Source organism: Octopus bimaculoides, chromosome 4 (assembly GCF_001194135.2).
Source record: "Octopus bimaculoides isolate UCB-OBI-ISO-001 chromosome 4, ASM119413v2, whole genome shotgun sequence".
Classification (NCBI taxonomy): Eukaryota; Metazoa; Mollusca; class Cephalopoda; order Octopoda; family Octopodidae; genus Octopus; species Octopus bimaculoides.
Genome location: NC_068984.1, coordinates 73,508,267 through 73,521,504, shown reverse-complemented (window position 1 = coordinate 73,521,504; position 13,238 = coordinate 73,508,267). Strand labels below are relative to the sequence as shown.

Sequence of the window (13,238 nt, the reverse complement as noted above, 5' to 3'; positions counted from 1 at the left end):
TATATATATATATACATACTCACACATAGAATATATATATATATATATATATATATATATATATATATCAGTCATCGTTTAAAGTCTATTTCCCATATAGTACGTACACACACACACACACACATTTCATATTCTTCCTGTTGTTCCAAATGATTTAGGTTATGAATGATGATGGACATACATCAAGTATCAGAGACAAGATTCTTAACATTACCGTAAGGAAAGGATGGCTGCCTGATACTACAATCGTCTTTCCGAATGAGAGTGATCAAGGACCCAATACAATTCCTGGTATTTATGCCATTTTTCATTTTCTTTATATATGTATATGTATATATTCATCATCATCATCTTTTAACATCCAGTCTTCATGCTGGTTTGGGTTGGATAGTTTGGCAGGAGTTGGCCAGCTGGAGGGCTACTCGGGCCCCATTTGTCTGTTTTGGCATGGTTTCCGTGGTTAGATGCTATTTAGGAACATGCAAAGTTATTATGGTCAAGTGAATATGGTGTTGGACTACCAGCTTTGGAGCTCTGAGTACAAATCCACTGATGGCATTTTCTTTTGTACATGATGCAGCACACATAATTCTACAATTTTACAAAATGTTAACATTTGGTACCAGGTTATTTGGGATAGAACATTAGGGGATAGACCAATGCTGTTACTTCTTGTCCCCTAAAGACCTTAATTGAGAAGATCTTTGATAAAAGGCATTCTAACTGTGACTTTTCTCTCTTTTTTCCCAGAGACTCTGTACCTCACACCATATTACTCCCTGTCTCCTTATTTTTAACACTGCAGAGTGTAATTTGATGGGGATTTGGTTTCTATCTCTAGAGGATTGAATGACTACATTATGGCCTTTTTGTGACCTATAAAATCACATGTGTTTAGTCAGTTTTAATCTATTATTTTATTTAATTATTATTTGTTCCTTACTGCAAAATCAGTGCTTCGTACCCAAGGTACCCAAACACTTAAAAACTCCCATCTGTGTCTATTAGTAACATAAGAAAATCAGTTTCCTCACAATTGATTATAATATTTTCATCATAATTTCAGCCGATATTATCTTCACATTGAAAGACCATTCACACAAACGGTTTCACAGAAAAGGTCATGATTTATACCATACAGCTACTGTGTCCTTGGAGAAGGCCTTGACAGGATGTATAGTTGATATTTCTACTTTGGATGATCGAATTCTACATATTCCTATTACCGATGTAGTAAAGTAAGTAGAAAATAGTTACTAAATATTTTTCACCTTTTATGTTGTTGGTGTAGTCTAATAGTCTAACGGCCAATGACCTTAGTATGAGAGGTTGATGGCAAACAGAGATCTAAAAACTGAATATCTTCTTAACCAGATGTTGGTTCAGGGAAGCACTAGCTGAGGAATATGACAGGAAGGAAGGAAACAACGATTTATTATATAGAGGACAACTGGGATCTTGAAGACAGTTTGCTGTGAGCAACAGAACAGATGTATTATTGGTACAAGGATCCAGTTAGACAAAACCATGTTAGTGGCTAAGTACTATAGAGGCATAATAGATAGATAGGCTTAGAATTATTTAGAAGGAGTTAGAAGCAAAGAGTAATATCAAAGCTAGAAGAGAAGCTGAAAATAATGTAAGGATTTAGATGTTCTGAGAGATGAGGATTCTAGGTGAGAGTTGCTTTGGATTTCAAGGCAATGTACCGGAGAGAAATGAGATGTTTGCAAAAAGAATTTATGGAACCATATTTGTGCACTTACTGTGTCTGACCAAGGAGTTTGCTTGCCAGCTATATGGTTTTGGATTCAGTTCCACTGTGATGCATAGATGGGCAAGTGTCTTGTACTATACTCTAAGCTGACCAAAGCCTTGTGGGTGGATTTAGTAGAGGGAACTTGAAAAAAACCCAACCTATATATATATATATGCATGCATTTGTATATGTGTTTTTGTGTCTCCATCTTTCTATATATAAGTATATATATGTCTGTCTCTGTCTATCTGTATGTATGTATGTATGTATGTGTATGTATGTATATGTGTGTGTGTATATGTATGTGTGTATGTATGTATGTATGTATTTATGTATGTATGTATGTATGTGTCTGTGTGTGTATGTATGTATGTATGTATTTATATATGTATGTATGTATGTATGTATGTATGTATGTATGCATGTAAGTGTGTATGTATGTGGGAGTGGTTCTTTGTTTTGACAGCTTGCAATAGTTTTTTATTGGGCATCATCACTTTACAAAAAGTGTCATTTATTTCCTGTCTTCTGTGGAAACATGCCCAGCTATGGGAAAATATTAATTTCCTTGGAAACATGTGAAAGTCAGTGATGGGCATCCAATCATAGGAAATCTGCCTCATTGAATTCTGTCTGACAATACAAGCATAGAAATGTGGACATTAAAAACAATGATAGATTGTCGAATGAGGAGAATGCAGAGGTGAGAGAAGGTCAGGCCAAAGTAGATCCCACCATATCATCTCTTTTCTACCACCCTTTCACACTATTTTTTTTTCAGTTATCACTTTCTCTTCTGACCCTTTCCTCAGTTATGTCACCTTGAATGAACAGACAAATTAACCCCTCCAGTGATACTGCTGTGATAAAATGCACCCATCAAACTTTGTAAAATGGTTGGCAAATGATGAGGGACAACATCATTAGAGAAGGCTCTTTAGTCTTACTGGCTACAAAACAAGAACTTTAGTGATTGTGACATAAGATGCACCTAGTGTTTTCTGTATCAGTGATAGGTATTAGGAAGATTATCCAATCATAGCAACTATGGAACTCGGAGTTACAGGGTTCCAAGTGAAGATGTAAACCTCTCAGCTAAGCTCCCACACCTAGATACCTGTAAAAAGTAAAGTATGATTTTTAAAATAAAACTTCAGTTCCCGATCCTTTCAGTCAAGTTATTTCTGCTGTCTGTTTTAGAAACTCAATCTAAAACACATTATTTATCTGGCCCCAGATCTAGTCAAAACAAGCAGACCAGAAATCAAAGTCATTGGTTTCTGCTTGTAGTATTCTAATATTCTGTAGGTCCCGTTTCAAAAAGGCAAATGTATAACTTAAGGGAGATTTGGCTGCTATTACTAGTATTTAGAATAGCAATGTAAAGCTCCATAGGTGAAAATAGTGAGTGGTAATTTAATATATATTTTTAATGTAGCAACAAAACAGTACTAGAAATACATTTTAGCCACTGTAGCTGATCTAGCATTTAATCTGTGCTGTTAAGCAAAATATCTGTTATCTATACTGAACATAGTTTTACCATTAACTAATGCAAAGCTATTTATGTTTCTGTTTCAGACCTGGTTACACAAAAGTAGTGCCAGGAGAAGGAATGCCACATGCTGACAATCCCGATAAATTTGGCAATCTTATAATAAATTTTGAAATAGTATTTCCCAGAACACTGTCACCAGATAGAAGAATCATGGTGAAGAATTGCCAGTTGTAAAGAGATTTGTACTCTCACATGCGTGTTTGTGTGTGTGTGTGTGTGTGTGTGTACATAAAATTGTGTGCATATATTTGTGTATTTGCATATATATATGTGTGTGTGTATACATGTATTCATATATATATATATATATATATATATATATATATATATGTATGTATGAATGCACATATATACTTACATCAATACATATATATATATATTTACATACATACATACATATATATATATATATATCTATACATATACATGTATATATATAATGTGAATATATGTGTGTATGTATGAATATATTTGTGTATATATGTATGTATATATATGCATGTATGTATGTATATATGTATGCACGTATATATGTGTATATATATATGTGTGTGTGTGTATGTGTATATATGTACCTATATACACATATGCATGCACACACATATACTGATCACAACATTTGTCCGAGTATATACATTATAAAAGAAATACATTAGAACAATAGTTAATCTGTTCCTTGTCATTCAAGGTTGTTTGATTGTGCTCTGTGTCTTATTACTATAACACTGAGACTGGGTGATTTCTTCGCTTGACTCTTTCAATCTATTCTGAAATGAAGTTAGTAAAGAGAAAAAAAAAAAATATCAAGTGCATTCTCAATTCCAACCATTCCGATTTGTACGTAGACTAAAGACTGACTCCATAAAACTTGTAATAATTTGGGTTCCTGACATAGCACAAAAACGGAACCTAGTTTCTTAATTATCTCTTACTTTTTACTTGTTTCAGTCATTGGATTGCAGCCATGCTGGGGCATCGTCTTGAAGGATTTAGTTGATCAAATTGATCCCTTTACTTATTTTTATGTTTGCTACTTATCCTACTGGCCTCTTTTGCGAAACCACTAAGTTAGATGAATGTAAACAAACCAATACTGGTTTGTCAAACAGTCAGGTTTACAAACACAAACATAAAGACATAAACACACATATCACACACACACACACACACATCAACATCGTTTAACGTCCGTTTTCCATGCTAGCATGGGTTGGATGGTTCAACTGGGGTCTGGGAAGCCAGGCGGCTGCACCAGGCTCCAGTTTGATCTGGCAGTGTTTCTACAACTGGATGCTCTTCCTAATGCCAACCACTCTGTGAGTGTAGTGGGTGATTTTAACGTGCCACCAGTACAGGGGCCAGAGGAGGCTGGCAATGGCCATGATCAGTTGGTGCTTTTTATATGCCACCGGCATGGAAGCCAGTCATGGCAGTGCTAGCATCGGCCACATTCGGATGGTGCTTTTTACGTGCCACTGGCACAGGTATCACAACTACAATTTCCATTTGATTTTCATTTTGATGTTGATGTACTTGACTCAATATGTCTCCTCAATCACAGCAGGCTGCCCGACAACCCAAGGTACTTTTGAATGGGCTGGGGCTGGTTATGCGAAACTGGTGTAGGATACAGCTGTGAACTCACTTTATTTGCCAGGTCTTCGCAGTCACAGCATATCTCCAGAGGTCTTGGTCTTTCATCATTGCCTCTGTGAGGCCCAACGTTCGAAGGTCATGCTTGACCACCTCATCCCATGTCTTCCTGGGTCTACCTCTACTCTGGATTCCTTCAACTGTTTGGGAGTGGCATTTCTTCACACATCTCTCCTCATCCATCCATAGTACATGACCATACCAGTGCAAACGTCTCTCTTGCACACCACATCCTATGCTTCTTATGCCCAGCATTTCTCTCAGGGTGCTTACACTTTGTCGCATGTGCACACTGACATTATACATCTAGCGGATCATGCTAGCTTCATTTCTTTTGAGCGTACGCATGTCCTCCGCAGTCACGGCCCATGTTTCACTGCCATGAAGCATGGCAGTTTGCACATATGCATCGTAGAATCTACCTTTCACTCTGAGCAAGAGGCCCTTTGTCACCAGTAGCAGTAGAAGCTTTCTAAACTTTGCCCAGGCTATTCTTATTCTAGTAGTAACGCTCTCTGAGCATCCACCCCCACCCCCACTACAGACTTGGTCACCTAGGTAGCGGAAGCTATCAACTACTTCTAGTTTTTGCCCTGGAGTGTGATGGAATCTGTTTTCTGAGCATCTTCAGTGTTTATTGCCCCTGTGCATCTGCCGCACACGAAAGCTAGCTTCTTGGTTAATCTTCCTTTGATGTTGCTGCACCTCTTAGGTGTCCACAGCTTACACTGGGTACATCTTATGGGGTTTCTACCTACACCTTTTCTACACATCGAATAAGGCCACTTACCTGAGGGTGTGTGTGATGTGTTCGCTTTCCTACTTACTAGAACTTTGGTCTTTGCTCCATTGACTCTAAGGCGTTTTGATTCTAATCCTTGCCTCTACACCCTAAATTTCTTTTCTAGTTCTGGTAGTGATTCTGCTATGAGGGCCAGGTCATCAGCATAGAGGAGCTTCCAGGGGCAACCTGTCTTGAATTCCTCTGTTATTGCCTGGAGGACTATGATGAATAAAAGGGGACTGAGGGCTGAACGTTGGTGGACCCTTACTTCTACCCGGAATTCTTCACTATACTCATTGCCAATCCTAACCTTACTAAAGGCCTCTCTGTATAGAGCCTGTACAGCCCTTATCAACCATTTGTCAATCCCCAGTTTCTGCATAGCCTACCAGATAAGGGATAGGGGTCCCTGTCAAAGGTTTTCTCCAAGTCCTTTGATGCATACATATATATACACACACACATATATAATAGGTCTCCATACAATTTCCATCTACCTAATTCACTCTCAGACATTGGATGGTCTGGGGATATAATAAAAGATATTTAACCAAGGTACCATGCATTGGGACTAAGCCTGAAACCGTGTGTTTGCGAAGTGAGCCATACCTAGGAGTTAGAAGGAATTTTTAGTATTTTCATTTTAAGAAATGTTTATCGCCCATTAAATCCTCACTGGAATTGATAAAATTTACATTTATCAATTTTTAACAAAAATTGGGGAAATCATATTTCAGGATCATTCTGAAATAGACTATAGTATTATATATATCATAGAATTTAAATATATATCATCATACATATTGTATTATTGAAGATTATGGCAAAGTACATTGCAGCCATAGACGAATGGAAACTAAGTGTGATATATGTGATGATAGGGAAGAAGAGAAGGAATCAGAAGGGGAGATAACTTTTGTCACAATGCATATTTAAAAGAAGGGAGGGAAAAAGTTGTTGAGAGAGGCAGAGAATGACAGACAGACAGGTAGTGTTGTCACCATAGTAACTAACAGATTTTGATTAAAATTCAGGAATTTTAAATGCAAGTCTGCAACACAGACTAAAAATAAATAACTATATGTATATATATAACACATATAGTTATCTTTTTGTTAGACAACACAACACAGACTTTAAAAGAGGACTTTCAGTCTAATGATATGTTGTTGAGATAGAAATACAGAGAGAGAGAGAGAAGGTGTGTGTGGAAAATAGAATTGAAATTGTGTCAAGAAAGAAGAAAGCAGGTTGCTGTTGAGCATATCAATGTGATCATTGTAGTAGGGTTCTGCTGAAGGAGCTGTTTCATCTTGACTAGGTCGATACCCGGTCCATACCACAATGATGCCTAGTTTTAATATAACTGGAAACATTAGAGGATTTAGCCACAAGCATGCACAATGGAAATTTTCCTCAAACGCTGAAATAAACATGCGAAAAGTGCTTCAAGATATATTCAGAAGTAAGGGATTTGTAAAAAATTCAAATGTGAAGCTTGTTTTCGTGGGGTAACTTTTAAATAAAGAATTTATCATCATCAATCAACGTCTGTTGTTCATGCTGGCTTGGGTTGGATGGTTTGGCCAGGGCTGGGAAGCAGGAGGGCTGCACGAGATTTAAGTCTGATTTGGTATGGTTTCTACGGCTGGATGCCCTTCCTAACGCTAACCACTCCAAGAGTGTAATGGGTGTTTTTACTTGCCACCGGCACGAGTACCATTTTCGTGAAACCAGTATTTGCCACGACTACGATTTCACTTAGCTTGATGGGTCTTCTACTCAAGCATGGCATATTCCTGAAGGCCTCAGTCATTTGTCATTGCCTCCGTGAGGTTCAACGCTCGAAAGGTGCTTTTTACGTGCCACTAGCACAGGTGCTAATTAAGCGACACCGGCATCGACCACATTGCCTCCATGAGACCCAACGCTCAAAAGATGCATTCTACGTGCCACCAGCACGGGTACCAGTTACATGGCACCGGCATCAGTCGCAACTATGATTTCACTTGGCTTGAATGGTCTTCTGAAGCATGGTGTATCGCTAAAGGTCTCGGTCATTAGTCATTGCCTCTGTGAAGCCCATCATTCGAAGATCATGCTTCACCACCTCATCCCATGTCTTCCTGGGTCTATCTCTACCATAGGTTCCCCCCGCCACCACCACCACAGTTAGAGATCGGCACTTCTTTACACAGCCGTCCTCGTCCATACACATTACATGACCGTACCAGCTCAGTCATCTCACTTGCACACCACATCTGAAATAAAGAATTATAATAAATCAGTTGCTTTAAAAATACTAACTTTGAGGAATATGTATATTTGCCAGTTCATGTACATTAGGTTCAATCGTAGACAACATTAAACGCAGATCATCTTTTGAAGTACATGCGGTTATATGATAGTAAATGTACCATTGTACTGAACCCATTCTCAGCAAAATATGAATCCCTTAGCAATGTTCTAGAGATTAAGGTATCTAGAACTCGTATCATTGATGCAGTACAGGGCGTAGCTAACTGAATTGAATACTGCACAAATAATAAAAAAAAAAAATTGACAAAGTTAATCACTTCCTCTTTTAATCAAGTATTCAGTGTATATAGATCAACTGAAAATAGGTCAATAATCTAATTGAAGGTGATCATGCTATGTAAATCATAGAATCGCCCACTAATATCATCATCAAGAGAAATTAATGAGTAAGGAATGTTAACCTCATGGTAAATGATGAGTCACTTCTGGCAATATTTTGTTGATCCAATCGTAATTTGACCACAATGACCTGATAATACTTTTGGCCCTTACATTACTCCTCTTAAAACTCTTGTAACTACATTATTGTTGAATTGTATTTGTTAAACCTATCTGCTAGATAAGCAATATTATGATGATTTAAGTTCGAAATCGGTTGCCAAAGGATGGTTGTGGTGTTGCATAAATTTGATCACTATTAAACAATTAAAAAAAAGTGTGCTAACGATTTGCCCTTGGAAAATTATCTTATTTGTGTATGCAGAAGTAATCGTTCAAATTGTTTACCATTTGGTTTGCATAATTGCTGTAATAGCCTATCATTAGAGAAAGAGAACTTAATAAATTTACAGACACTATTACAAGGTGTAATACAAAATTACAATGGTTGACAAAGATATCTTGCAGCAACATGTTATCTGTGCAAATAGTAAAAACAAGTATTTCTTGCTTCCAATATGCTATAATTTCTAAAAGGGGGCGAGCTGGCAAGATCATTGGCACGCCAGACGAAATGATTAGTGGAGTTTCGTCCGCATTATGTTCTGCGTTCAAATTCCGCCGAGGTCGACTTTGCTTTTCGTCCTTTCAGGGTCGATGAAATAAATATCAGTTGAGCACTGAGATCGATGTAATTGACTTCTCCCTCTCTCGATAATTGCTGGCCTTCTGCCAAAATTTGGAGATAATATGCAATAATAATTTGATGTCTATCAATCTTGTCAAGATAACCATCATTTGTAGGTAACCAAAATTGATATTTTTTAATCATGAAATCCTTTAATTATTTTAAATATTGTAAAAAATTTAATAAAGTGGTGGTATTAATAGTATTCATACTTCCCATGTGAATACAACGCACGATTCCCGAATGTACTTTATCTCACAGAGTACTTTTAATTTACTGATCAAACTGCGTCATCTTTAAGAAGCTAAATAGACTTTTCCATACCAAGACGTTTCGTCTGCATCGTCCAACTGTATTATTACTTAACTAGTGGGACCCGTGAATATTTCACAGAATTAATGGTAAACTTATTGGGCTTTTTTTTCTGAAGACTTTATCCAAAAACCTTGAAAGTGTAGCCTGTGCTGTGTCTATATCAAAAGATAGTCACTCATCTGCTAGTCATTGAAAAGAAAAGGAAATTGGAATATGATGATTGTTTGATGTACTTTATATACTTTATGCACAATTTTATAGATTTGATACACAGCATTCTCCCTCTTTCTCTCTTCACCTTAGCCTCTTTTTCTCTCTCCTTTTTCTTCCACGCTTCGCCTTTCCCTTCAACTAATCACGTAAAAGCGTTACAGATGAGCTAAGTAACGAAGGGGGAAAAAAACTTAGTTTAAAAAATCACACATTTCACTCTCCCACCCCTCCCCATCTCTCTCTTTCTCTTCCTCCTCCCCATCCTCCCATCCCCCTTCAACTAATCACGCGGAAGCGTTACTGAGGATATATCCGGTTATACTTACAGGATTATTATGTAAAACGTAAGTAATATTTCTTAAATAATTGGAAAAATTAATGATTCACAGATACTTTGCAGCTTTCCTAACATTACCATGATTCTAGAAACTTTGACTGACAATATGACCCTCTTCAAATTTTCCTGGATTTTAATATAACAATAACTTTTCTTCAAACGCAGGAAAGAATGTATACGCGTATATGTGTGTATATACATACATACATACATACATACATACATGTGTGTGTTGGCACTCCGTCGCTTACGACGTCGAGGGTTCCAGTTGATCCGATCAATGGAACAGCCTGCTCGTGAAATTAACGTGCAAGTGGCTGAGCACTCCACAGACACGTGTACCCTTAACGTAGTTCTCGGGGATATTCAGCGTGACACAGTGTGACAAGGCCGACCCTTTGAATTACAGGCACAACAGAAACAGGAAGTAAGAGTGAGAGAAAGTTGTGGTGGAAGAGTATATCAGGGTTCACCACCATTCCCTACCGGAGCCTCGTGGAGCTTTAGGTGTTTTCGCTCAATAAACACTCACAACGCCCGGTCTGGGAATCGAAACCGCGATCCTATGACCGCGCCTTCACTACATACATACATTAATTCATACGCTACAAACGATCACAGTATCTGGCACTAAAAAAATCTACACGACCTTAAGATTTAAAGGATGACGTTAAATCTAGATACTTTCCTTCACAACTTTGCTACTAAGTCTGTGGCTAGTCAAAATTTACTTTAAATTAAAAAAGAAAAAGCAGACACACATACGGTATCAAAGATGGGCTTTTGTCTTGGTATGAAAGATGGGCTACAGCAAATATTCTGCTCAATTCTATAGATTTACTTGTCAGATTTTGACCTTAACCAGCTGAGTGGCTGACAATATGTGCATATCTGATCACAAGCAGAAGTAGTTGGTGGGTAATCATAGCCATGTGATGAGAGGAATTCTTTGGGATTTGAATAATTCACTTCTGGAAACATTGGTGTTTTATTCAAGACCCTTAAACAGCCCTTATTCGGAGACTACAGCAAATATTCTGCTCAATTCCACAGATTTACTTGTCAGAGTTTGACCTTAACCAGCTGAGTGGCTGACAATATGTGCATATCTGATCACGAGCAGAAGTAGTTGGTGGGTGGGGGTGGTATAATCATAACTAAGTGCTGAGAGGAATTCTTTGGGATTTGAATAATTCACTTCTGGAAACATTGGTGTTTTGTTCAAGACCCTTAAACAGCCCTTATTCGGAGACTTTTTGAGCAAGATGGGCTACCCGACCTGAAGAAAATTCTAACTGCAAAGTCATGCGCTGTTTATCACGTTAGACCACCATGTCGAGCATATTTGGTTGTGATGCATGTTCCTGATGTAGCCTTATCAGATGAGTAATCATCACGGGTACATTGGGTTCGTATCACTTTGACGGCTTGCAAGCTCTCTCGTACACGCGCACACACTTAAAATGACAAACGCTGTACCACAATATATGTACGCATAAAAGGATTGAACAAACCCATGAGAATAATAAGTAACTGATTTTGATTTCTTTTTTGCTGGTATATGCCATTTTATGGTAAGATATATTTTAAACTGAACTCAAGTAATTTGATAGTTAATATTGCTATTATCAAGTTATCTAAAATGCACTGTGTATGTTCATGCTATGCATGCAGACAATCTGTAATCAACCATTTCCTAAAATAGACTGTCAGATGCTGTAATGCATATTAATTTTTGTACATTTTCGTGTACTCGCTAATTTAGTAAGTGATGCAAGAAACATATGCGAAAATAATGCCATTCAGTAGGTTATTATTATTACAACCGACTTAATAAATATTTGTCTCTATATAAACGATTAGTTGCCTAATTGAACATGAACAGAATGGCGATACTAATTATAATCATATTATTTATGCGAAAACTTTTATACATTTAAAGTTATGTATAGATCACATATATAATTCCATAAAGCAAAATGTTTAAGACTTAATTCGCCGAAGTGGTGTGACTCAAGCGTCTAGAGTTTCGAGCCAATGTACATACATACATATATACATGATTATTATGATTGACCGTTGACTGAACACTATTCAATTTTTTTTCTCCGTGTTTTTCTCCTTGTCTCCGTATTCTTTCTGTTGAAGAGCGTAGCTCGAAACGTCAAAGACTTTCCGTATTCCTGAGCGTCATACTAATACATCCTTTTGTTATTTACACCACCTGTCCTCGTCTGTTGTTGTTTTTTCGTACATTCTCCCATATATACATACATACATACATACATACATACATACATACATACGTGCGTGTGTGTAAAGTTTGCGTATCTGTATGAATCTGCCGAGACAGAGATCGACAAAATATATATGACTGAAATAAGTCCTGGGATCAATAAGACTGTCATATTTTAACGTGGTCGCAGTCCAATGAATAAAACCAGCAAAAAAATATAAAATAGTCAAAAGACGATGGTCAATGTCTATGATATTTCCATTTCCTCCAAGAGTGGTAAGTAAAGTTCATGTCTAACTTGAATAACTAACGTAAATGTAAAAATAAAAAATGTGGTCTTAGAGGGAAATTCTGGAGTAGCTGTTATTTTACAGTGCGCCTTACATTTCTTCTGTAGAATGAAAACATGAAAAATGGAAGTTAAATGATTCAATTCTAACCTTCTTGAGGCCGCTTCTGCTTCTATGAGGCAAGCTCCTTATTTTAAAGTGATCTAAATTAAAACCTTCCATCAACTTTCCAAATTAAGTTAGGTCCCAAGTATCAGCTTAATAATGACAAAGTTATTTATTAAATTCTGTGTTATCTTCAAAATTGTTTGAGACAAGGGCAGCGTATTTCAACAGAAATATAGTAACTAAAAGGTTAAAATGAAAGTAAAATGGAACGTAAATACATTTCATAATCCCGTTGTTTGTTTCCTTTACTGAAATATTAGTTTCAAATTTTTGCACAGTGCGTGCAGTTTTGGGAGAGGAGGCAAAGCAATTACATCAACTCTCGTGCCCAACTGGTACTTATTTTATCGAGCTCGGAAGGATGAAAAACAAATTCAACCCCGGTGGCGTTTGACCTCAGAACTTAACTTGCCGCTCTTCATTTCTTAAATATTTTACTTGTATTTTAAGGCGGCGAGTTGGCAGAATCGTTAGCATGCCGAGCAAAACATTTAGAGCATCCCGTTCATCTTTACGTTCTGAGTTCAAATTCCATTGAGG

General features: G+C 37.2%; 1 protein-coding gene across 1 annotated transcript in view; it reads left to right on the top strand.

The window, feature by feature from the left end:
- Positions 1 to 7,298, top strand: part of LOC106870899 (dnaJ homolog subfamily B member 13) — a 43,343-nt gene extending 36,045 nt beyond the window's left edge. Inside the window, exons 5-7 of the mRNA XM_014917134.2 lie at positions 159 to 291; positions 1,067 to 1,238; positions 3,341 to 7,298. Of these exons, the coding sequence (XP_014772620.1) occupies positions 159 to 291; positions 1,067 to 1,238; positions 3,341 to 3,491 (456 nt within the window). The 3' untranslated portion in view covers positions 3,492 to 7,298. The remainder of the gene's footprint in view (positions 1 to 158; positions 292 to 1,066; positions 1,239 to 3,340) is intronic.
- Positions 7,299 to 13,238: the final 5,940 nt, after the last annotated feature.